A 26,625-nucleotide genomic window follows, 5' to 3' on the forward strand; every position below is an offset into this window, starting at 1 on the left:
CCACGGTTTGGAGTTAAGGTTTCAAACTGTGGTTAAAAGCCAGCATTAGGGATTTAAACCAGGGTTAAGGTTTCAAGACAAGTGTTAAGAGTTCAAATTAAGGTTTCAAGACAAGTGTTAAGGATTTAAAGAAAGGCTTCAAGACAAATGTTTTAACTGAGCAAAATTGTTGTGATTTATGAGTCACTTAACCAAACTTCTGACTTAACTCGACTTACGTACTGTGTTCCACAGTAACTTGGGAACAAAGTTAAGAAGGGTCAGCACTTATGACTTACACGAGGCACGTGCACACATTGACTCTAGTTGGTGCTCAAGCACCTGCCCTTTTGCCCAGGATGAAAAAGTGAAATTTTTGCAGCACATATTCCCTGTCATGACTGAATGAATGCATTCATTCATTTGTCTGAACCGCCTACCCTCACTAGGGTGGCGGGTGTGCTGTAGCCTATCCCAACAGTCTTAGGGCAAGAGGCATGGTACACCCTAAAATGTTTGCCAGCATCAACCTTTAAAAAGTGGAAGTCACGACTTTTTATATTCAATGTAGCTCCTCGTCACCACCTTTGTTAGTAATTGTGTTCGGTTACATAATTGTGTTAGCAGAAATAAATACATAATTAATATATACTACTGTTTTTTTCTTAATTGTATGAATCATTTTGGCGATGGGTTTAATTTGTTTTAGGCTTGTTTTTGCCCCTTCAAATGTCACAGTATGCGGCTTCCTCCCACCTCTACTCTAATTTACATTAAGCGCCGAGCGGTAAACAAGTACGTGCAGAGCAAATTTCCTGTCGATATTTGATGACAAAGGAAGTGACTGCTGCGATCTGTGAGAGTTACACTTTCAACCGCAGCAGCCTTGAGAGCCATCAAAATCAGCTAGTGAAAAGGAAGTAAGTTCAGTTGAGCTCAAACCTACAGGAAGGTTTGGCGGGCGCTGACTTTAACGGTCTGCAGAGAGAAATCGACCCTCTTTCCTGTCTGCCACCTTTGTCACTTGAGCCGATGCGGAGGCCAGCGGTCCGATGGGCCCAAGCGAGCGTTGTTGCTTGTGTTTGCGGCACGTGTAACCATGAGCGGTAGCAGCAAATCGCTAAACTCGGCCGTGATCAAAGCGGAGGTCAAGAGGTTTGAAGCGCTCTACGGTGGCATCAACAGACTTTCCAGACAGCTGGAACGAGTTGCTGATCCGCAGCTGCGCTCGGGCCTTAAAGTTTACCTGCGCAGTATAGAAGGTAAGCCACTCTTGAATACAATGATTTGTTTGTTTTGCGGTGAGTAACGTGTATGTCTGTCTGGTGGCTCATTCAAATGCAATGACGAGCCGTGCATTGACCGTGTTTCAGTGGGAACCTAATCTACAACTTTCATAGCAGTACTATCGCATCAATGCAATTATAGAAACCATCATACTATGCAAAAATACAGCATTCACAATCTGGAGGACTTCATCATCAGTACGTCAATCAAAAACCTTTATCTGTTGAAGATCCATGTGTTTTTTTTTGTGCTCATGACAGCAGAGGCCGTGGAGATCTGCGGCGTTTCCTGTGTCATCCTCAATCTATGTACCACTTAAGTCATCTTGTGGCGTTTATGTTTGAATGGGCCGATGGACACGGCAACTGATGGCGCCAGTAGCAGGAGAACAGTGATAAACGCCTTACTTCCTGTCTGCTTGTGTGCAACCGCTCTCGAAGCCACTTCCTTTCACATAAACGGGCCTTTTTGTGCGACGCTCGTTTCCGCACAAACTTCACTTATTGTCGCCTCTCGCAAAATTGACACGAGCAAGTTGGCTGTATTGCAACTTTTGCGGTGTCAAGTGATGTAAAATTAAACCTGAAAATGTCAACAAAACATTTCTAAGAGGAGCTATATCAATTCATAATGCTGCCACATTATTATAATGGTTGCAGTTAAGGACAATCGATCATCAAGTTTTGTGGAAGTCATTTTCTCACAGGAATCTAGAAAAGGTTTGCTTGGATTGTCTTTGAGTCATTTAGCAAAACATCAATCACTTTTAAAAACGTAAATAAGTCTATCCATCCTTTTTCTTCCGCTTATCCACCAGCCCTCATCTACTTACTCCAAAGTGTCCTGGGTCTTGCCTGAAAGGAAACAAATTTGCACTTGTCAAATTCAACCCAAACTGCACATACAGCTCGACCGCATAAATGTTCGCTTTTGTTTCTGTAAATGATGTTTCGAGATTGATGTTATCTCTCCTTTGAAGATCAATGGTATCTACTTTACGTCTTCTCTGAGGTCAAACAAATCGACTTGTTTTTGATTTCATCTGCCATATAACCTTTCTCTTATTTGTTCCAAGGCCAATTAGCTGCCTGGTGGGGTTTTGCTGAGCTTTGAGGTCTTTTTAGGGCCTGGCTCGTGTTGAAACAATTCCCCTCTGCATGCGGTTCGACAACATTCAAGTGAATTTTTGTATAATTAGGCTGGAGCGTCGACTCTGGAGTGAGGATCAAAGCCAGCGTATCCTCTGCGGGGCCTTGATGTGTGAGTTCAGAGTTGACTGGTGCTAGAAAGAGAGACGCTTCTCCTTTTGGCGGAGGGACATGGAAAGGACGACGAGGCTACTCCAGGGAGTGAAATGAAGACGTTGAGATGTCTGCTAGAGTTTGTGAGCACTTCGGATGTAAAACTATGTGTGAGAGAGGAGTGAAGGAGAAAAGGAGAGATCACCCAGCATGGCCGCTGACTTTGGCCACTGCTCATTTAACAGCAGCTGTCTGTGCTCTGGATATGTGACTCTCGTCAAATGGGTTTTACTGACAGGTTTCTGCTTGTGATATTGCCGACATGGATGCTTACGAAATAATTTAGTAGACTGTGGCTGCTGTTCCTTTGAACGTCGCGTCTGTCCCCTTGAGCCAAAGGCAGTTGTTGGCTCTTTTGTATTCATCACGAGTCGTTATTGGGTGGACTGCGGGAGGGAGGGCGGTAGAAGTATGCAGGCAGAGCAGGTGGATGGCCTGATTGTGATTATGGGATGTTGCACATATCCTCAGATGTCACATTTTGGTGAGAGCAATTAACATGAAATTTTGTGCGGCAAGCGTCGAGGAGGTGGACGTGTACATGTTGTTGGAGCGGCAACTGCTTTTGCTGAGTAACGTTGCTAATATGCTCATCTCCAAACACTATGACTAAAGATATATACGTCATTTTCTCTCTGGGATTTGTTGTCTTTGTGTTGCGTATGCGATTATAATTGATTTGTAAAGCCAAGCATCATCATCAATTCTACATCATGTCTGTTTGTTTTTGAGGCCTGTGATTGATAGATTAAATATTGTATATGAATTTACGCCAGGAATTGTACTGCAAGATGATAAATGCTGCTAATCCCATGCCACACCCAGCCACCAAAAACAATGTTCTATTTTTGGCATGATCCTACTAACACATGCATGGTTGTAAAACTTCCATACAGGCACAATGTTGAATGTTATCGGATCACCTAAGAATCCTGGATTGGTCACAAATGAGTGAGGAAGTGCAGGTCCGTTGTCTGTCTTCCACCAAATTGGTGTGATTTACACACAAATATGTGTGGTGACAGATATTATTCTGTGACCCAGCTATTGATGTCCAATATGTTCCCATCCTCCTGCTGAGGCCAGAGCTTTCCCACTTCTGCTAATGAACACATGCCGTAAGCAGGCAATAGGCTACAGATCAATACACTCACAGGAAAGCTCTTTTGCCCACATCTACTACACGTGCACGCACGTAGAGGGAAACATTTTGAGGCAACGATACAGGATGTACCAACAGAGGAGGAAGGACACGGAGGAGATGATTGTGCCATCATCGCCAGGAAGATTGTAACACCTTAGCAACAAACAAGCCAAGCCTCCCACTGAGGAGGAGCTACGCGGAGCCACACACACAACGACAGACAGTTGAGGACAGATGGATGATCCAGATAAAATTGTTTCTTGGGGGGGCATCTTGAGTGCCCTCTTTCAGCCTACCCATCCTTTATTCACATTCTTGGTTAACAGCCCCTCCTCTTTTTCACTGATATTTTCCACTGTCTCCGCTCATTTAGCGAGTCCAACACTCCTACCCCCCCCCCCCCCCCCCCACCCCCCAGACACCCCACCCCCGCCTCGTCGGCAAGCTGGGAGAAAGATGGAAGGGAGGAGGGGAGAGGAGGGATGAGCAATAAAGAGCAGAGAGCGAGGAAGAGGCAAAGGAACAGGATTGTGTGGATTGCAACAAGGAGGGGCGTGCAGATGGAGATTGCTAACAGCGCGCTTGAGAGACGGGCTCTGAGCTCATAACGTGCCTCGGACTCGTTGGACCTGTGCGACGGCGTCTCTGTTATTCTAAGCCGTGACTCGCCTCCTACGTGTTGTCATGCTGATCGCCTCGTGCGCTCAGAGGACTCGGGCAATCTGGGAGACGACGAGAGGGTCGTGACGGCCAAACGCGCCCTGACTCCTTCATGTACCCTCCCGCATATCCGCCAGGGGATTCTGATGGCATCTCCTCCCGGTCCACCTCAGCCCTCGACAATGTCCTTCCTGTGTGCCTGCCTGCTGAATAGACGCTGCTGTCGACACACATGTGAGGCTTGAGGAATGGCAATGAGAGCTCATGATCCGGATCCCTGACTCCACTCGACCATGCTGCTTCGAGGTGACTCTAACTGAATATTTCAAGACTTTACCTTGTCACTTAACAGCTGCCACTGATCCCGTGTTTGATGACATATACGATGCAGGGCAGTTGTTGTCGTGAACAGAATCGGGTTTTTTTTGCACAAGAAGGGGATGAGCAAGATATAATATGGAGGGTGCTACAAATAATGTCCAACAGGAATGAGGCATTGCGCTCATTAATGAAGATTTATCAACCTCAGTAGCAGCAACACATATGCAGTGGCGTGTTTTCCAGGAACAAAAGAGTTTCAGTGACTTGTGTGCGAAAGCAATGGAACGTGTCGATTTTCTATGACTTCAATTAAAACACCAAATAAAGAAAAGGGAGATTTGGGGGATGGATGAAGCCACCGGTCCCTCTGCAGACGTAAGGAGAAACTTCAGCTCCTGTGCAAGCGTTTTGTCTCATTTGCACCATTGGATTCTTCTGCGTCCCAGCACGCTGACAAACTGTCAGTAGTTCACTTCCCTGTGTCCGCTTTCATTCATCTGCTGTGTGTCAACTGAAGCTCGACCTCATGAGCGAAGGCGGCGCCCTGCAGCAACGCACCACCTACCTCATCTCCCTAACCTTGGTGAAGGTAGAGGCAGTGGAGGAGAATGGAGGGGAGGTCCAGAGCAGCGCCTCAAGGATGGAAGCCTCAGCTGAATTGGGGACCCAGTCAGGAGAGAGCTGGAAAGAAGAAGCCGGGGTGGAGGCGGAGACTGAAGTGCAGAGTGGAGCTGGAGAAACCCAGCCCCAACCACTGGGGGCTGAGGGTCCTGTTTTCGTTAAAGGGATCAAATCAAATGAAGTCAAAGATGAAGAAAGGAAACCTCTGAGCAAGTTGAAAGATCAACCCGCCTGCACTGTTGATGCGCCCAGAGCTATCTGTGACAAACCACCGTGCAAACTTTCTATCCCCTTACAGTCTGCAGACACAGACTTAACTCAAGCAGAGAAGATATATTCCACCCCTGAAGCTAAGCAATCCTGGCCCTTTTTGACAAGTACAGCCCCAACAGAAACAGTTGAACCTGTCCGTACCCCAACCAGAACCAGCCTTCCTATCCGTCCTGTAGGCCAGAGGCCCGTGAGTCTCCTGAAATCTCACAGCAGCGTGGCACCCCGCGGCCGGGACTCCAGGGAGGGTCGAGATCGCAGTCCAACCTCGGCCCAGAGTCTTGATCGCAAGGATTGCCGGATGCCCACACGCTCACCGGGCCCCTGCAGGGCCTCATGGGCTGAGGCGAGTAGGACCGAAGTTTGGAGGGATGAGGTGCAAGCTGGGATACAGCTGGAGATTGGAGGTGGGGTGGCTGCCATGCTCCGAGACATGCCTCGCAAGGACAGGCTTAAGTCGGGTTCGGCTTCCCTACCTGCGCCGGCGACCCAGGCGAGCAAACCTCCACGCAAGGGGAAAAGCCGCACGCTGGACAACAGCGACCTGAATAGCCTTTCTGAAGACCTGGCGCTGAGCAGGGAGGCCCAGCAGGGCCAGCGGGGTGCCTCGAAAGATAGGAAGATGTTGAAATTCATCAGTGGCATTTTCACAAAGAGCAATTCAGGTGTGGCGGGGTCGTCGACGTCAGCTGCTCCTGTCTTCATTCAGAGGGACTCCAGTGAGGAGGAAGGTATGTGGTCCACAGACTCTCACTGGTCCTCACCATTCATGATAAGAGAAACTCTTGTCTGTCCAGAGGCAGAGGCCCTTCTTTATAAGGGTGGGGTTGCTGTGTCTACAGTACTCGCGGAATGTGTTTACTACCAACATGTGCTTGTGAATGTGCAAAACACACTGATGACAGATGAACTTCTTTCATCTGAGAGCACACAACATGATCCTCTTGGACAGTCTTAATCTTATTCCCCTCTGAGCATGGGCTGATTTCACGCCACTGGAGGGATAATCTGTACACACACACACACACACACACACACAACCAGCGTTCCCAGCATAGCTCTAAATCGTATAATGATTCCAGGGGGCTGGTGGTGGGGTCGCTGGTGGCACAGATGGGTTTCACTGCTTGGGGTGATTTTTTTAGCTCATAAAGCTGAAACGGTCGCATCGACGAAAGGCACGAGGTGATATCCCCTCACCCACCTCAAGAGGGGAATTAACCGTTGTCAAAAGCGTTTCTTCCATAATCCACCCACTTCATGTGCACCAAATGTATTTCCCTCCCTCTGCCACATGTTCACTTTCATTCAGTAACACCAAATGAGTCAGTAGTATTTTAACGTTGCGATCCCTTTCACAGTTGTGTTTGTGTGAGCGTGTCTGTTCATTCACTCATTGTGCATTCACACGGTTACACAGGCACATTGTGGATTCACTCAAGTAGTCAGACTACACGCACACACACACACACACACACACAGTTTCACCCAGGGCAGGAGGAAGTGTTGCCATGGCAACCGGCAGGACGACTGCTGCTGCTGCTACAGCGGCAGAGTCTGATGAAACAGAAGGGTGGAGGTGGAGGCGGCTTTTTTTTGTTGTTGGTGTGTGTGTGTGTGTGTGTGAGCGACAGAGGTTTGTCACAAAATCCCTCCCAAAAACAGTGAAATGGAAAGATTGGTTTGACTGGCAGCTCCGTGTGGCTGCTAAGTGGATCCCACGCAGCTGCTTTTGGGCACAGAGCGTGGATAATTGGCTTTCTGTGGAAATCTGGGTGGCGGAGCAGCTGAAGATTCACAACGTCTGATCAGTTTTGGCCCCAGAAGAAAGACAGCGATGAAGCCAAAGTCCACGAATATGTTTTTTCTCATCTGAAGCAGCAAACTATTGAGGCACGGTGTGCTATGGCCACTGAGTCGTGTTTAGCACTTGAAATCGAAGAAGATTTTGTATAGGTTCTTGCTACTTTGCTGCATTCACACCAAAAACGGGGGGAGGCGTTCGGCGGCGAGTTTGCATTGTAGTCAATGTACAAAGTGCGTGGGGCGGCGCGGAGGACGCGTTTGGAGCGAAATCCGCACATTTGTGACGAAAATACACACACTTGAAAAGTTGAAAAGTGTGGATTTTTTCCGCATTTCGCCTCGCAGTAGCCAATCGGCTACGACTACGGCCTACGTCACAAACAGCTGTTTGTCTGTTGTCACCCAGAGTGCAACAACACGGCCAGCCGGGGTCGGATGGTGAGCAAGGAAGTACATACGAGTAGTGCTGGTATTTACTTCCTGTTGAACTGTACCGAGGTAGCAGTAGTGTTTATCATCCATGCCAAAGCTATGTAGCGCAACTGCCAGCCGCCGGATTGCCACTAACAAACGGAAGTGCTAAATTACGTACCTCAAAAAAGGCGCTGTTGGAGAAAATAGTGCCCCGGCTGTATAGTCCCAGGGAAGAAGTGGAAGTAGTCAGCGGTGCTCTCTTTTGTTGACTCGCTAAAGTGCTCACCAAGGGACACGCCTCCTACTTTTTGGTGTGCGCGAATGCACGAATGGCGGCAGTCGTTCCCAAAAAACTCTATGCCAGGGTTCACCTATTCCGGTCCCCGAGGTCCGGAGTCCTGCAGGTTTGAGATGTTTCCGCCTACCAACACACCTGATACTAAAGACCATGATCGTTAGCAGGCCTGCTAATGAGCTGATGATATGAATCAGGTGTGCTAGTGGGCGGAAACGTTTAAGACCAGAACCAGAATTGGTGAACCCTGCTCTATGCGGTGAAATGCCAGCAAAGGAAGTGTTCCAGATCGCCTTCTCGCTTTTGGTGTGAATGTAGCATGAGATGGACACGTGGACATTATCGCAAATAAACAAAAAAAAAAGTGACGTGTCATAGCAAGATTGCTCAAATTGTGTGTGTTTGTGTTTGTTGATGTTGTTGTTGTTTTTTTTAGATAAGAAGCTATTGGAATTTCTGCTGGTTTTAGTGTACGTAGTTAGCTGCGGGAAAAGGTAGTGACCCGGATGTGGAGGGTGTGAGAGGCTTTTGCATACCTTTGTCTTAGTTCCTGCTGGGTGCAAGTCCTCAAAGGTGGGTAGGGACACAGTGCTGATTTTTTTTTCAGCAGTCTTAACTCTGCACATTGTAGTCACATAGGCAGTACCAAACCAGCACCAAACCAGACTGTGATGGAAGAACACAGGACTGAGCAACGACTGCTATATAGAACGGTCTTAACCGCTCCTCAGCAGCTGCAGGAAGTAATCTTCTGCTGGGTCTTTTTTTCGGATGGAATTGATGTTGGTCTCCCTCTTTAGGCCCTGAGATTTTGTCCCATCACCATTGATCTCATAACGAAATCCTCCGAGGCAGAAAGCTCTTGCGATCACGTGTGATCTCACAAAAACAAATAAGAACAGACCCTGAATTCCGGATATGTGTCGATTTTAGTCGAGTGATTCTGAAGAGTCATAGTAGTAGTGAGTCTTGCTTGGTAAAATACTTCTTAGTATCTCAGTATCGAGTAGGACATATTTTATTTTATTTACTGTCCGTTTCCTTGTTCGTCAGTCACTGTGCTTCTTTGATTAGCTACATTCAACATGTTGGTGACCTCTGACCTAGGCCTTCCTTATGAAGAGAAACAAATGTGTTTTTTTTTTGGTCAGATCCTCAGAATCTTTCCCAAGAGGTGCCATATTGACCTTTCAGTGACCAGTAAGAGAGAGTGTGAGAGCAATAATACTAAATTTAACACATCTGCTCCCCCGAGACCGTTTAAAACGCTAATGAGTCACATGACATCAGGAAATGAATAATTGGGCCAAGTTTGAATGTTGTCGCTTAGAGGTGTTCTCACATTTATTGCCAGCGGTTTAGACATTCAATATGTTGAGTTGAGTTATATTACAGTCAATTTACAGTTACAGTACTGCAGCACATCTTGTACACGGGCTACTTTACACTGTAGCAATTGTTTCTTCCATGTTGTACTATGTTAAGATCAAAGCTTTTAAAGGGGAACTAAACCCCCAAAAATGTTTTGACAATAATGTTCTATGCAGCCCCACTAGTCTAAAAACAGTATTTTGGTTAATATTGCATTCGTGGAATTAGTTAAGCAGCAAAATCCAGCCGCTTTTATCCATCTCAGGGGGCGGCCATTTAGCCACTTGCTGTCGACTGAAGATGACATCATTGTTGCTCAGGTTTCACGTAACAGCCAATCACAGCGCAGCTTCAGAAAACAGGTGAGTGGTGATTGGTCGTTGCCTGAGACCTGAGAAACTGTGATGTCATCTTCAGTCGACAACAGAAAGCAAAATGTCCGCCCCCTGAGATGGATAAAAACGACTGTATTTTGTTGCATAACTAATATTCCACAAATGTAATGTTAACCAGAATGTCATGTTTAGACAAGTGAGGTCACTTATGACGTATTATTGTCAAGAAATGTTTAAAGTTGTCTTCCACTTAAAAATGAGGGGTGTGAAGTACTTGGTTTTCTGACATACTGTAGCGTGGACGCCAAGCTACACGCGGTTTATTAGGAACGGGCTGAGCCAGGAATATTGAACAATTGCGTATAATTGACACCCAATGAAATGCATTTTTTGCAGGCATTGGCCCTCACCTCACCACAAAAAAAGCAACTTTGATTATTTCACTAATCTTAGCAGTTCAACTTTGGAGCAGTATTCCAGTTTCGTTTTCCAGGCACTTACTGAGGTTGCCATTAAGCTGTTAGAAAACAGAGTTCCTCCTCAAGCTTTTGCCAGTCCTTCTCAGCACGAGGGGAGCAGGGTGGCTAACGAGCATTGTGGCTGCAGCGCGTCAGCTCCCCCCGCGGAGGCAGAAAGGTCACATTCATTAATGCAGCTGGCCGGGCCACACGCGTGCTGATGACGCCCAGTCAGGGAGCTGTGATTTATTGCTCACCGCAGGCCGTCGTGATGGCTGCCTTTTAATGCTCATGATGAAACTAACGAAGCCTTCGTCAGGTCGCTGCCTCACTGACAGTTTTTGTCTCTGTGTTTGTCTGCAGTAAACATCGCCAACAGCCAGGAATGGAGCCTGAGCAGATCCATCCCGGAGCTCAGACTGGTGAGGCTTCATGCCTGCATGCTGTGATGATGGCGTGCCTTAGCAAAAAACGGGACCCCAAAGCAGGCAGACAAATATGGGCAATTATACAGACTTTGTTGAACACAAAGAGCACTAGACAGTGAGATTAAGAAATCTATGACATCAAAAAGTAATGAAGAGAAAACCTATGTATAAAAAGGGACAAAGAAAGGTGGATGGACGTAAAGAAAATTAACCAGAAACTGCAGAACGTGGCTAACGAGCGCATACTGACTGACTTGACAGTTGGAGTGCAAGCTAACAACATATTGGGTAACAGACATTTACAAACAAATGTCAAATGTATTGCACCATTCTTCTGTATCTGTTCAGGGCATTCTGGGAAGTGTGAAAAGCGGCAAGTCAGCGCTGGTAACCAAATACATCACTGGCAGTTATATTGCGCTTGAGAAACCCGATGGTAAGAGCAACTTGTGTTAAAAAATAAAACAGAACAGCTATTTCAAGGGTTTCAATTCTGAAATTGAATGACATTTTGCTTTTGTGAATCCAGAAATGATGTTGTGAAAGTGAATCTTTAAATATATATATTTCTAGAATTTGGGAAATGTAAAACAGGATTGGATTGGTCGTTTTATGTGCCCACCCGCCACCGTGATGTCATTTTCAGTTGACAGCAAGTGGCAAAATGGCTGCCGTCTGAGATAGACACAAACGGTTGGATTTTGCTGAGTAATGCAAAAAATGCAATAGTCTAGTGGGGGAGCATAGAACATAATATTACCAAGAACATTTTGGACTTGACTTCTCTTTAAAGATTAGAAATTTGCTGGAATGACTTAAGAGACTAAAACCACAAATTGAATAGTTTCATTTAAAGTACAATGTTAACATGTTTAATATTTTTTTGTTTATTCCACTATGAAGAAGCAATTTACGCATGAAGTGTGGTGTCCAGTTTAATTGGTCACGACCGTACAATAAAATAGATGGACGCATCTCTTCATGCTAGTTGCGTGCACTATTTTTTGAGTGTAGTCTGTGAGTATGAGTCAACTCGGTTTGAAAGGCGCGCAATTCAAAACTGTAGGCATTTTGAATTTTGCAAAGCGAATAACTGACCAGTTGGTGGCGTCCACCGTGATCCTCGAAAGCAAAGAGCGCATATGCTAGCCGTGTATCAACCATTCAGGGGCCATTTTCAATGTGCAGTATTTCTAGTACTTTCATGCAATTGAAGCAATTGAAAAAATCTTTTTATCTGTATTGATTTCTTATGACGTTAGCGTTCATGGATTTCTTGGATTTTGTTGCTACTTTTAGTTGGGGCCAAATACCATCTAAAAATTCTGAAAATTTACATTTTAACACAGAGGAGACCATAACATTCAACAATCTTCTGCGAACAAATGTCTGACTGACTATTCCAGGAAGGTTTGATTTAAAGCATGCATCATCCAATTTTGGTCTCATATGTCACACTCCTGGACCCTGATTTCTGAGAAAAACCCTTCCATGTGTAACTACTACCAACCTTGCCTTGGTTTTGTGGTTAGAATGGATTGCATGAAAAAGGATGTGTTGTGAATGAGTGTGTGCGGTATGCTGCTTTACGACTTGTCTTGGTCAGGCGGCAGGTACAAGAAGGAGGTGCTGGTGGACGGGCAGAGTTATTTATTACTGATCCGAGAGGAATCCGGGCCGCCCGATGCGCAGGTTTGTGGGCCGATAGGAATTGGTATGCACGGGCTGTGACGGGCGCAGACTCCCTGACCTCATCATCTGCCCTCTTCAGTTCAGCGGCTGGGTCGACGCGATGATCCTGGTATTCAGTCTGGAAAACGAAGGCAGCTTCCAGGAGCTCTACCAGCTGTACAGCCAGCTCGGCTCGCTGCGCGCCGACGTCCCCGTCATCGTCGTTGGCACTCAAGGTGAGAGAATCGCTCCCATGACTCACAGGGGTGTTGCTTCGCAAGTAGCGGCAGAACCTGTTTGGCGTGTTCTCTACGTTGCCGCTCAATGAGATCAGCAGGGAGGATATGAATATTCATGAGGTGAATGTTTCCTGATTAGCATGTTTCGTCATGCAACCCAATGGGGACGTATTTCCATCTTGAGGGCAACCGCTGCTGGACCACTTGGTTTATTTATGATGTTTGTTCTCTCCTCTTTTGTCAGTCCATTTGACAGAGAGGCCATTATCTCACCAGATAGCCGATAGTTCGCCTTTTTTCTCCCATGCATCCATTTTCTTTAGTGCGTGCCCTCATTCCGGTGCGCTGGAGCCCATCCAAGCTTATTTTGGCCAAGAGGCGGACTTTTGCCACCTGTCCTTTCCTTTCCTGTCCTTCAAACCCAGAACCTCTTGACCCCCCTTTGTACTGTTTCTTTCATCTTTCTACTTCAAAATGGGTTTCATCATGTCATTTTTGAAACGTATAAGCATATGGATTCAATGCATCTCATCATATGGAAACCTGGGCGCCTCCTAGCCAGGGTTATTTTAGTTAACAAAAACTAACAAAAAAACAAGTTGTTAACAAAATGAAATACAAACAAAAATGCTTTTAAAAAAACGAAAACTAACTGAAACTGCATTTTATGTTTACAAAGCTAACTTAAACTATAGCAAAAATGTCCTTCGTTTTAGTCTTTGGTAATTAGTTTAATGCACCTTTGGGGATGATTTTATATGTGATTTTAAGTATATTTATTTAACCGGAAAAATGACTTTTGAAAGTGTCACACAGAAGTGACGTCATCTAGCAGCAGCCAATAGAAAAGCACTTTCAGATGACGTCGCCTCAGAGCGACGTCATCTGAAGGTGCAAAATGCAACGCTAGGTAAGAAATTAGCTACTTTTTTCATTTTACCATGGTGTTTATTAAATATTGCGCACAAGCAGAGGTGGCAAATCCAGGTCCAAAAAGTTTGGCTTTAACCCCAGGTGCTTGCTATCTAGCTATCTAGCTAGCTAGTTCCGTGGCTAGCTCCCATGGTGTTCGTTTACATGCTAGGGAGCTAGCTAAATAGCTAGCTAGCATCAATGGCTAAAATCAAACTGTGGCAGGGTTTTTACTCTCTGGACCTGGATTTGCCACCTCTGCGCACAAGTAATACAATTTAAATAAATGAATAAATAAATAAAATAATCGAAAACTAATACTAAAACATAATTAAAACTAAGCATTTTTTATATAACTAAAACTAACAGAATGACCGTGAAAACTAATTAAAACTAACTTTAATTAAAAAACAGAACTCAAAATGAAATAAAAACTAACTAAAATGAAAATTCCCAAACTATAATAACGCTGCTCCTCGCACTGTTGTGTTCGGACAAATCAGATTTTTTGCGGATGTCAATGTCTCCTTGTTCAGATAAAATCAGCAGCAGCAACCCCCGTGTGATCGAAGACCAAAGAGCCCGCCAGCTGTGTATCGACGTGCGTCACTCGCTCTTCTACGAGACCTGCGCCACCTACGGCTTCAACGTCGATCGAGTGTTCTCGGAGGGTGAGTCGGGCCGCCGGTACGCGGCGACGACGAGTAGGCAAAAGCAGCTTGAGTCATCGCAACCAATCACATCACCCGCTTTTCTTCTCCAGCTGCCCAGAAAATTGTCACCCAGAAGAAGCAGGCGGCTCTGCAGGCCTGCAAGTCACTCCCCAACTCTCCTAGTCACTCCGGAAGCTCCACGCCGGGATCGGCCTCCTTCCCTGGCCAGGTTGGAAACCCCAACGGCACCGTGTTCTGTGCACTCATTTTTGTGGTTACCCAAACTGCTTCAGCGCATTTCACAGGGTTCTGCAACTCATTTTCATAATCTTCGGCAACTAGTTTTAATACATTGAATGAGTTGTGTCTAAACGTTTGACTTGTACTGTACATTCACAAACTCACCTAGTTGTGTGTGTTTTTTTTGGGAAATTTCCCCCAAAGGTTAAGATCAACTTGGTTTACTTACATAGCACATCTAAAATACAGTAAACACTGCCCATTAAAAAAAAACACTCACAAAAATAATAGAAAATAAAAATATAAAACTAAAACAAGAAAAATGGTGATATACAGCTCAGGTCGCATTCATTTAAAATGCAGTAAACACTATTAGAAACAAGAAAAAAAATAACACTAAAATAAAACGGGTGGCCGCGTGAATTTTTAGCATCCATCATTTGGCAATCGTCGACAGTCGTACACCCTTCCGTCATCGTCAATCTGTTTCAAGCTGAACCAAACTGTAATTGTCAATCGGTCAACGTTATTTTAACCGGGCTTCCGTCATTGCTAAATTACAGTTGGTACTGACCCAGTTATCGATGATTACACTTAATTCACATTTTGTTTGGAAAAAAAGTAATGTTTCCATCCATAGTGATGCACCGAATATTCAGCCACCTACAGGACGCTGTGTTTGACTTTGCAGTCCGTTCCCGAAGCCGATTGGCTGGTGCGAAGAAATTAATTTATTTACCGTATTTTTAAACCTTGGTGAATATGTGAATGTGCAGCTTTTAAGTGAGCCGCACCGCTCCAAATACAAACACGTCCTTAGCACCGCACACATCCGTGCCCGCCTGTGCGAACTACTGTACACTGACTACAAAGTGCAATCGCACCGCCAGAAAATGGTCACCCCGCATTTGGTGTTTAATGTAGGCTACCATTATCTGTGGTGTAATTTTATTTCAATTTATATTGTGTTTTGTTAAAATGACAGTTTTAAATACATATTTTATAATAATATTATAATTTTTATTAATTATAATAAATGCAATGATATGAAAAAATTGGCATAATTTTTTTCGGCGTTTTGGTTTTCGGCTAAGCATTTTACATTTTCGTTTTTTGGTTACGGCTACAAATTTTCATTTCGGTGCATTCCTAATAATAAGCATCAATTATTTGTGAATTTTAGCTATTGGCGGTTGGGTCCGGTCCCTATCGCTTGCTATTTAATTAATAATAAGTAATATTCATCTATGTGAAAACACTGATCATGTTAATAATTTGTCACAATCTTTACCAACAGTGATTTGACAGGGTAGGAAATATGTGATACTTTGTTTCTGCAAAACTTTGCAAGTGTTTCTATTGTCAAATGATCAACATTCCTAGGAAATCACTATGTCTTGTCACTGATAAGTTATTTTTAGAAGTGGCCTTCGGGCTGCTCACTCGGTCCTTTGGGGCAACCACGTGCGTTATGGGTGTCAATTGTCCGGGTGGAAATTGCCATCCAGTTTCCACTGTGCAGTTTGGCTAACCACGAAGGTCGTCGGTGCCTTCCACACCGCCTTCTTCCCGTCCGAGGCGCCGGAGTTGTCTTTCACATTTCACCTTCAGCGTCTTCCTCCATTCTCATCATGTCGTCTCCTGCCGCACCCTGCCACTTTTCCTCTCAGGTCAGTAACGGCGTGAGCGGCGGGTATGCCTGCTCCCTCCCCTCCACCCCCGTGCTCTCTCATAGGGAACTGAGGGTGGCGCACGGGGAGGGGGGCGGCAGCTCCCGTTCCCTGAAGAGCATCCCCCGAAGACCCTCGCTCTTCAAGGTCAGTCCGCTGTTAGCCGTTAGCGCCCGCGGCCATCTCACACCTGTCGTCATTTCACGCCACCGTGCTCTACTTGTTGACCTTTTGGCATGTTTTGAGGACATCACGCATACTCCCGCTGTTGGGTTTTGTTTTCAGAACCGGGACTCGGACAAGAGGGCCGCTGATTCCAAAGGAGACACCAGTAGCACTCGGGCTATTCCCATCAAACAGGTTGGTGCCAAACTCCATACATGTATCGCTAGCGCTATCTGTTTCCAAATCACAAAAAGTGACTGATTGTTAAGTTTTGCATTCTGACATGAAGAATGCGCGATGACTGACTGCTTAGCACGTTCGTTTCCCAGTTCAGAGATCGTGGGTTTGAATCCAGACTCCAGCTTTCCAATGTGGACTTTGCATGTTCTCCCCCTGCCTGTGTGGGTTTTCTCCGGGTACTCCGGTTTGCTCCCACGTTTCAAAAAAACAGAAATTCAAAGTGTTGACTGAGGACTCTAAATTGTTCTTAAGTGTGAACGTGGGTGTGTGTGATTGGCTGGTGACCAGTCCAGAGTTTACCCGACCGACCTCTTGCCCAAAGCTAGCTGGGATAGGCTCCAGCACTCCCGCAAAATGGATGGATGAGTGCATAAAAATGTGAAAAAAAGCCTAATTTTCTTCTTTCAATTTTAGGATAGGATCAAAAATACAAACTGAAGAAATAGGCCAAATTTGGAATATTGAATTGGTGGGGTTTGCGTGACCCACTGAAGATTAAAGTTGTATCCCTAAAAAGTACATTTAATAGTGAAAATTCCTAAAAAGTACATTTAATAGTGAAAATTCCTAAAAAGTACATTTAATAGTGAAAATTCCTAAAAAGTACATTTAACAGTGTAAGCCACTTTGTCATTATAACAATAAGCTAAAAAGCCCCCCAAAAATGTGTTCCAAATCAAGCAGGTTTTTTAAAATATCTAACGCAAATGATTTGTACTCAAAAGTGAAATGCAACAGAACAGTTTTTTTTTAAAGTACAGTAAAAAAAAAATGTAATAAACTAAAGTGCAGATGTAACATAATGCACGTGTTCAACATTAACACTGTGCATAAATATACTAACCTGGCAATAGCCAGATTGCTAATTGTGAATCACTCAAGGGAGTTCTTCACGTTATCAATCTGGGACTGCTCCACAGTGATTTGCCCTGGAAAAGGCGGGACATTCTGTACAATACTTCGAGCTGATTGGATGATGCGGCACCTTGTGCACGTTTGTTTTGACCAATCTTGTAGTATTTATGAACAAAGACCGCGAGAATTCAGCTTGCTGGCAAGGTTATAGATATACATTAGGAGGAAAACAAAAATGAAACTTTTGTGTTTGGGTGTACCGTACGACTGAAAGGCGAACTTTACATATCATGTATGTGACTTGTCCAACCCTTTTTGGGAAGAACAACAATGTTATTTTTGTTCTTCTTTACCACCATTGTGCAATGCAACGCGGGGGACTGTGTGAAGATGTCTCACAAGACCAGACCGATCCGGGCGTTTATCTGACAAAAGCAGATGAAATCAACTTGTCACGCTGGCTTTTCTATTAATAACGAGCTTTGTGCTGTTGCTGCGGGACATTGAAGAGACGTTGTGTTTCCACAGAGCATCCTGTGGAAGAGAAGCGGCAGCTCTCTGAACAAGGAGTGGAAGAAGAAATACGTCACCCTGTCCAAGAATGGCACGCTGTGCTACCATTCCAGCTCCAGCGTAAGAAGACACCACCCAGACATTGCATCGACATTTCGCTCAAATTTTGCTTCACCTTTAATATGTTTCCATCCTGGATACGTTGCTTTGTACTCATCAAGTCATCGTCAACTTTATTGTGTTCCCAAACTTTATATTTATATTTTTGTTTTTATTTATATTTATATTTTTTGCTATATAGGTTTCATGTAAAGCAATATTGTCATGAGCCCTTTAAGAGACGAAACAAGACTTTGAGAATAACAAGAGAGGTATGTCCATAAAAACTTGCATGCAAAGAGAAAGTTCAAATACATCCAAGATGGCTGCTGCTAAGGAGTGTCGAATTATTCCCCCTTAAGCGAAGTTATAAATACACACATCCTGTGCCTTTTTATGAGGGACCAATCAGACTTGATTCCACCATCACGGCACAATTCAAGAAAACATGACGAAAAACGCTACTGTGCGAGCATGTACATTATTTGGAGCACTTAAATCAATACAAATGGAAAACCAAAGGTGCTGATAAATAAATGCAGTAATGAGTGTAGATGGCGATGGACCGACCAATCACAGGACAGAAAAATACTGCTGCAACTTTGTGGCGAAAATTGAAATCTGATTGGTTACACAAAAAAAAAAACTTCCATTGGTACCAGTATGTAGTTTATGTTCCGTCAGCCAGGCCTACTGACTGTGAAGGCCTTGGCCAGATAAGATTAATATGGCAACATGTAGAGGCTGAAATATGATTGGACAAAAAAAAAAAACATCCATAAAACACATACCGGAAGCAGTGCAGCCTCGAGAAACACGATTAAATGATGTGAATAGACTGTGGGAATTTTTTTCCCTGCATTTTCAGCCTCTAATATTGCGTTATATATAGACAGCTCAATGCTTCCAGCAACTTCTTACACGTGTATATTGCAAAACCACACCAAGAACAAGTGGATCGGCTGAGTAATACACTGCGAATTTCAGGACTACATGCAGAATGTGCACGGAAAGGAAATCGATCTGCTGCGCGTGACGGTGAAGGTTCCCGGCAAACGTCCTCCGAGAGCCGTGGCGCCCGCCGGACCCTCGCCTGTGCCCCCCGCTTCATCCGGCGTCAATGGGCTCAGCAAGGAGCTGGCAGCTGCTGAGAGCACCAGTACAGGTAACACCACATTTAATTACGGTATTTAAAACAAATAGTGTACATTGTTTCGCCTTTCGTGTGCTTCCTTAATGCTAATCCTAACACTGGGGTCTGCAGCCCGCGGCTCTAGAGCCACATGTGGTTCTTTAGCCCTGTAGCTCCCTGTGGATCTCTAAAAAGAATAGTAGAAATTATTTTTATTTTTTTTACATATTTATTGTTATTTTTAGATAAAATATTATGAGATGATTTATTGAATTAGAAGAAAAAAAACAATAATGAAATGTTAAAAAAAATTCATCCAAATTGTTAAATTGTCAGAAAAAGAGACACAAAAGGTAGATGAAAGTTTTAGAATTAGCTAAAAATGTCCAAATAGGAAGAGGACAAGCAGAAATTTGCCATAAAATGTCCATAAATGTTCCAAAAAAAGTCTGAGATATGGGGAAAAATGAAAAGGCAGAAAGTTAAAAAAGTAACCATAAAATGTTCCAAAAAAAGAGAAGAAATCCGCAAAATGACCTGTGTGGTGTTGAGTGTGGATGGTTGTTCGTCTCTGTGTGCCCTGCGATTGGCTGGCAACCAGGGTGTACCCCGCCTAGGCGCCTTCTGGCCGAAAACAGCTGGGGTAGGCTACAGCACCCTTTGACATAAAGGCATAAAAAGCGAGTGAAAAACAAAGTATGAAAAATTACCACCAAAAAAATCCAAAAAGGGAAGAGGAAAAGTAGAAGAAAATAAACGTCTATGTATTATTATGATGTATTATTTGGCCTAAAACTGACCCCTGTCCTAACACATAATGGAAAACCCATATTTACCCCTTTCAGCATCTGATACGTGAACACACAACACATTTAGACATTCATTATAAGCGTACTTACAGTCATGGATTCTTAATCCTCTGCGAGAAGCTGCGATGTCAACACCGTGCTACATGCGCGCACCCCAGCCAGCCTGTGCCGCTATGCTAATACGGGCTGAAAGTAGCAGCAAAGAGTAGTCATTGCTTGATTGTTTGCTTTATTGGCCCATGTACGTAGACGTGCACTTTTTTATTTTTTTTGAAGTGATGCATTTATTGCAAATGATTTTGCAATCTCCCAAGCAACAGCTTCCTCCTTTGAGAACCCTTGTTGCAGAAATCCGTCCAAGTGTAAAGACGCTTCCTTTCTGTCTGTCAGTTCCTCAGTTGTGTCCTTCCACCCTCTCTGTGCTGGATGACCGCTCTGCTGGAGGAGAGCGAGGCCTTCAGCGCTGCCCCTCGTCTTTATCCACCAAAGCACAAAGCGTCGGTACGACTACGGACTCATTCTAGAACTCCTCTGAGGTCGCAAATAAGCACAGCTGGCGAAACAGTGTTCAAATGCCACATTTTTGTCATGCAGGATGATGGAGCACACGGTTTTCAAGATATGTTTTTGAGCGTAAATAAATGGTCTCTTATGTTCAGGAAAGTTCAGATCACCACCTCCAACCGGTTCTGTCTTATTTAGCCATCTATGCAAAACATTTGGCGAGCTAGCCGGGGGAGGATAGACAGCTGGCTGCAAGGGTTGACAAAAGTAACAAGACTATTATGACAACACAAGCAGTAGAAAGTACAGAAATCTGTCTTCAAATGTAGGGAGTAAAAGTAAAAAGGCGTCTGAGTATTTGTACTTTCTTATTTCCCACAACTGTAAATGATTAAAGCTTCGAATGCCCCAACTGTCAGATGCTCTGGAAGCGGCGTCTGGACCGTTTTCCGGAAAAGATGCTGGCCAATCATCACCCATGAGTGACCGCAAGAAGAACAGGAGGAAGAAAAGCATGAATCAAAAAGGGGACGCAGCCGTCGGGCAGGCTGAAGGTAATTCGGCGCATTTCGAAAGCTCTCAATGAATGGAAATATGTTGACCCGAATTAGCAGCAGCAGGGAATTTGAATGCTTAGCACGTCTGCTTGACAGTTCTTAACAACTTGTATGCTCTTCACAATTCTTGTGCTTTTAATTTTTGCGGATGCTCCAGCTTCCTTTCACGTTACAAAACATTCATGTTAACTTCATGGAAGGCTGTGAATGAGTGGCAGCAAATTCATTTTGAACGGCAGGCCAGATTTTCTTCCGAGGACCGTTAAAGGTGGACACGAAGTAATGTTAAGCTCGTTATCCGCCCATCGTAATTTACTTGACAAATTGTAGACATGCCTGATTGCAAACTTTGATTTCAACACAGCATAATATATTAACATTGCCTTTGAATTAGAGTGATGCATGGCGTACTTGTAACTCCTTCCCCCTTCCTTCATGTCACTGTGGCCTGAATCTGACTACTGATGGAAAGTTCAACCGCAGTATGCCTTGAAACTGTCATGAGTTTCGCACTTATTCTCTAAATTGCCTATAGTTGTTCATGTGTGACTGTCTACCTGCGCCCTGAGATTGTCTGGCTACCAATCCAGGTGTACCCTACCTCTTGTCCCAAAGTCAGTTGGGATAAACTCCAGCTGAAAATGTAGCTGGAAAATGTAGATGATCCTTAAAAAAAGAAAAAAAACTTCTGTGTCTCTTTTTTCTTGAATTAAATGTGACTTTCTCTGAAGACGTTTTCTCAGTCTATTTTTAACATCTGCGCTTTTCTCTCTTTGCTTTGTCTTCTGCCTCTGTGCTTGTCTCTCGCTCTGCAGCCAAGCGCAAAATGTGGAAGCTAAAAAGCTTTGGTAGCTTGAGAAACATTAACAGGACAGGTAACCTTTGCGCTCACATTTGACTGACATCTTCATCGCCGATCCCGATGTCTTCATTTGTCTCGTTTGTCACAGCAACGTGGGCTTTCTTGCCTCCGTTTGACTTGCCTGCATGCCATTTCTCTGCCTGGCCCACCCAAAACGAATTCGCGCAGGCTATCGCTTGTTGACGTTCGCATTGTTTGTCTTTCAGACGAAGAAAACGCCGACTTTATCATTGTGTCGTTTACTGGACAAACGTGGCACTTTGAGGCTCCCAGTCTGGAGGACAGGGACTCGTGGGTGTCGGCCATCGAGAGTCAGATCTTGGCCAGCCTGCAATCGTGTGAGAGTGGCAGAAACAAGGTATGTTGCTCAGCCCGTACATTTTTCGCAGTTTTATAATGACTGAGCAAAAATATATAATCATAAAGGTACTGATTATTTGACATTTAATTTAGACGTGTGTATTTTTGTGCACGTGTAGGCGCGACGCAGCAGCCAGAGCGAGGCGGTGGCATTGCAGGCCATCCGTAACACCAAAGGAAACAATCTGTGTGTGGACTGTGAAGCACATAGTGAGTGCAGCTTTATTGTCCACTTGAATCCAACATTTAGTAAGATAAGTGCACAATCCTACCACAAAATGCTTTAGTGCTTGTGATGCAACAACTGTACATAACAGCGTCCAAAAATCCCAGAATGTACTACGGGCACATTCCAAAAGGATTGATGAATGTATTCCAGATAAAAGCGTCATGACAGAGAACAACATTGTGTTATGATGTTGGTGTATTATGCGTGTGCAGTTATTTAAAATGTGTATGCGGTTACTATGTCCCTTTTGATTATAATGTGATGATGGAGATGTTCTGGCCATATTGGTCACTCTTAATTTAGCCACGTTTTATGTAGTTATTATGAGCCTTAAGATGAGAATTGGGTTCATTTAGTCCGTTGCTAAGCAGTTGTTATGTCATGTGCATATCTTAGTTCATCCAATCACTCTTGTTGAACGCATTCACTCCCAGCTATTTTCACTGAAGCAACCCCCTTAACTCCCTCCTGTTTTACTGGATTTTGACTGATTTTGCAAGGCCCACAGAATGTTGTCATCTATTGCTATAAAAACATGGAACCTACCAAAAGAAAGATTAGAGTCTCTAGATTTCTATCTGTTTCCGTTTTGCAGCAATTAGCATTAGAATATAGCTAAGCTTCACCATTATTCACAAATCTGTTTAGAACTGTGGGTAAATGAGCTTTTTTTCAACATGGCCCTGGTTGACCTCTTTTATTCTGCTGCCACCTGATGGCCGTTTTTGTAATAACTACAATTTCTTCAACCGTTCTCTGCAGTTGAGAGGCCGCATCAAAGCCTTCTGTATGCTCTAGCTTAAAAAAAACTTATAAATACGTCTTTGGGACCCTTAAAACATTTATAATAGAACATATGTATACGTTTTTGGGAGCAAATGAGTTAATAGGCCTTTATTCTGTGATAGAATTGAGCATTGCCCTAGCAAGAGTTACGGAACTTTTTACACCATGTACTACCTCAAAAAAATTATCAGCTCTCCAATTCGGTTACTATCATAATGCTCGTCTGAGTTTTCATCGAAAGTGAGGCAGAGTTATTTGTATTTCATATATTCATGTTGATAAAAAGCCGACGAGCACACTTTGATGTTGTTTTGTCCCCAAAGACCCCACTTGGGCCAGTCTCAACCTGGGCGCGCTGATCTGCATCGAGTGCTCGGGAATCCATCGGAACCTGGGCACTCACCTGTCTCGGGTGCGCTCGCTGGACCTGGACGACTGGCCCGGAGAGCTCACGCAAGTGCTGTCCGCCATCGGGAACCACACGGCCAACAGCATCTGGGAGGGCCGCACTCTGGGCAGGGCCAAGCCCACGCCTGCTGCTTCGCGGTAGGCGCCCGAGCTCGCGGGACGCTAGAAGTGGCATACTGTATTTCCTTTTTTCCGTATTTCTTGTTTTGTGTTTATTGATGCGCATTTGTTCTTTATTGTGTATTTTCAAGTGAGGAGAGAGAGTCGTGGATTCGTGCCAAATACGAACAACGGGCGTTCGTGCCGCCACTCCAGCCGCAGGCGGGCGACGGCATGCCGGCGCGGCTGCTGTCGGCGGTGACCGAGCGAGACCTGTCGCGCCTTCTGCTGCTGCTCGCCCACAGCAGCAAGGAGCTCATCAACTCTCAGACGCCCACCGGGGGCACGGCCCTGCACGCCGCCTGTCAGCTGGGTGACGTGGTCATGACGCAACTCCTCATCTGGGTGCGTTTCATCCTCTTCTTCTTCTTCTTCTTCTTCTTTTGCTGGACAGACTTCATGCTATGTCATTTGTCCACCTGCAGTACGGAATCGACGTGAAAGCGAGGGACCACCAAGGCCGGACGGCCATGATGATGGCCAGGAAAGGCGGGAGCAAAGGCTGCATTGATATTTTGCTCCAACACGGCTGCTCCAATGAGACTTCCCCCGCCGGGGCCACGCCGGTCCTCTCCCGCCGCTCCAGCACGGCCAGCCTGGGCCGCAGCAGCTCCAGGAAACTCGTCCCGTAGCCTCGCCGTCGGCGCTGACGTCCCAGTGACCGCTGGTGTTTGGCAACTGTCAAACTTTCAACACACTGAGGAGGCCGTAAGAGAAAACCCTGATGGAGTATTAAGCGGAGGTGGGGGTGTAAGTCACATGACTTGACTCAAGTCGGATTGAAGTCACCAGTTTTAGGACTTGATCTTGGCTAAAACTCGACTTTGACTCGACTTGAACTACATGCCTTGACAGTTTAAAGTGTTTACGTAAATGCACATTTTCAAGATAGTTTGCCATTTGTTTTGTTCTTGAAAGAAAAGTTATTTGGCAAGCCTCCAGTATGCTGTAATGCGGCAAGTATAACGGAGTGAGCACCCAAGATTCTTCCGTTTGGATTCAAAGATTATGTTTTGGGTAAAATCTGGAAAAATAGAATGGCAACATACAAGTTTAGCAACTCAAAGGTCCCCTATTGTAACATTGCAAATATACCGCCAGAAAAGCTGGGCTTGCGTCGGGTCTGACCGGTGACTACATTACCCATGATTCTTATACACTGAGGCAGGAAGTAGTTCTAGTTCTGGTATGAAGAAAAAAAACACGCTTACTCATGATTCGTTGTGGATGAGAGTGAGAATGCAAATGTGAATAAGAAAGTAAATACAAAGGAATTTAACAATTGAATTCCCTTTTAATTGAGTTATTGTATGAATCGCTATGACAGCTGTGTGATTGACATCCACATGGCAAAAAACGGGACAGCGGGATGAAACGATGGAGTTGGTGAAATCCGCCAGGGCTCCAAAGCGGAATGGCTGTGACCTGCTCCCGCCACTGATTGACGTCAAATGAAGTACGTTCCCCGGAAGACTGAGCAACATATCAAACCCCTTGAAGCAATATTCATTCCATGCGTCGATGAACGCGACCATATCACGGAAATGGTCGCGGTCGACCTCATTCCCGACTTTTTGTAGCCGACGACCTACTTGTGTTGGACTTCCTCTTGAACAAGTGCAATAATACGGCTGGCAGTGTATGCTCGTGCTGAGGAGAGGATCTGTTCATGTGTTCATGTCCGCTGAGGAAGTCTTTCATAGTTTGTTTAGACAAATAAGACGCCAAGCTACAAGATGTCTGCCTGGCGTCGTGTGCCTGTTGCCACCCGTTGACGGTGACCTTGGCCTTAAGAAGTGCCAGGGGTCAGCTGGGACAAGTTGTTCTCCATGACGGAATACTTTGGAACATGAAATGTGTCAATGTATGTTTCTGTTACTGCTCCAAGGTGTCTAAGGTGAGGTGTTTGAATATACTGTAAATTAATCTGTACTACATTCGCTGTAACAAAGACACAATGGAAACCAATCAATCCGTTTTGTAAATGATTTCTTAAATGCTGTTCTTAAAAGCAATTGCTCACTTGTTTTGTTTTCATTGTCTTATTATAATTTCATGACAACATCCATGTTACGTCATGAAATGTCATTTTGGACATCCAAAATTGACTGAAGATGAGGAGAAGCCATTCCATGATTGATATCCTGTTCCTGTTGTGTAGATCTACTCCACCAGTTTACTGTGACGAATGAAGCTTTGTCATTTCGGACACTTTGTGGGTTGTGCGAATCCCAGTATTCAGTATTAAATAAACTTTTTTTTCCCCAAAAATGTTGTATTGGTAACTTCTGTTACATTTGGATTCATTTGGTGCAATGACCATACTGAATAACTAAATTGACTCATTATGACACAAAATGGCCCTCTAAGGAAAAAAACGAACAAACGTACAATGGGGATTGGGGCCCGCTACGAATGGGAGCAAGACGCCGCTACTTCGACTCCCAGATAGATCCACCGACTGATTGACCGATCAACAGACAGATTGAATGATAGGCAGGCAGATAAATATAGGTTAATACTTAAGGAATACTTGGGAATAAAGATCAGCACCTCCAAATCCGAGACCTTGGTCCTCAGTCGGAAAAGGGTGGCGTGCCCTCTCCGGGTCGGAGATGAGATCCTGCCCCAAGTGGAGGAGTTCAAGTATCTTGGGGTCTTGTTGGATGGAGCGGGAGATCGACAGGCGGATCGGTGCATAGTCTGCAGTGCTGCGGACTCTGTATCGGTCCGTTGTGGTGAAGAAGGAGTCGAAAGGCGAAGCTCTCGATTTATTGGTCGATCTACGTTCCTACCCTCACCTATGGTCACAAGCTGTGGGTCTGTGACCGAAAGAACAAGATCCCAGATACAAGCGGCTGAAATGAGTTTC

General features: G+C 44.7%; 1 protein-coding gene across 6 annotated transcripts; it reads left to right on the forward strand.

The window, feature by feature from the left end:
• Positions 1-926: 926 nt before the first annotated feature.
• Positions 927-26,018, forward strand: agap2 (ArfGAP with GTPase domain, ankyrin repeat and PH domain 2). 6 transcript variants are annotated; one of them, XM_086068530.1, is made up of 19 exons: positions 927-1,241; positions 10,626-10,684; positions 11,039-11,126; positions 12,297-12,382; positions 12,462-12,597; positions 14,049-14,183; positions 14,276-14,394; positions 16,076-16,222; positions 16,361-16,435; positions 17,864-17,968; positions 18,935-19,112; positions 20,279-20,389; positions 20,812-20,946; positions 21,765-21,824; positions 22,018-22,169; positions 22,291-22,381; positions 23,510-23,732; positions 23,846-24,098; positions 24,179-26,018. In XM_086068530.1, the coding sequence occupies exons 1-19, from the start codon at positions 1,079-1,081 to the stop codon at positions 24,383-24,385; spliced, it is 2,523 nt and encodes an 840-aa protein (XP_085924656.1). In that variant the 5' UTR covers positions 927-1,078; the 3' UTR covers positions 24,386-26,018. The 6 variants fall into 6 exon arrangements, with proteins under 6 accessions (XP_085924656.1, XP_085924651.1, XP_085924652.1 ...); XM_086068525.1 differs by lacking the exon at positions 927-1,241 and adding an exon at positions 4,187-6,314; XM_086068526.1 differs by lacking the exons at positions 927-1,241; positions 21,765-21,824 and adding an exon at positions 4,187-6,314.
• The last annotated feature ends 607 nt before the right edge of the window (positions 26,019-26,625 follow it).

The sequence above is a fragment of the Leptonotus elevatus genome, chromosome 2 (genome assembly GCF_054856555.1).
Source record: "Leptonotus elevatus isolate MCC_2025b chromosome 2, RoL_Lele_1.0, whole genome shotgun sequence".
Classification (NCBI taxonomy): Eukaryota; Metazoa; Chordata; class Actinopteri; order Syngnathiformes; family Syngnathidae; genus Leptonotus; species Leptonotus elevatus.

Excerpts from the sequence above, each read along its gene's own strand:
- agap2 (XM_086068525.1), top strand. The coding sequence starts at position 5,219 with ATGAGCGAAGGCGGCGCCCTGCAGCAACGCACCACCTACCTCATCTCC. Across the intron at positions 19,113-20,278 it reads TGCTGAGAGCACCAGTACAG|TTCCTCAGTTGTGTCCTTCC; the intron begins GTAACACCACAT and ends TCTGTCTGTCAG. Across the intron at positions 22,382-23,509 it reads TGTGGACTGTGAAGCACATA|ACCCCACTTGGGCCAGTCTC; the intron begins GTGAGTGCAGCT and ends TTGTCCCCAAAG.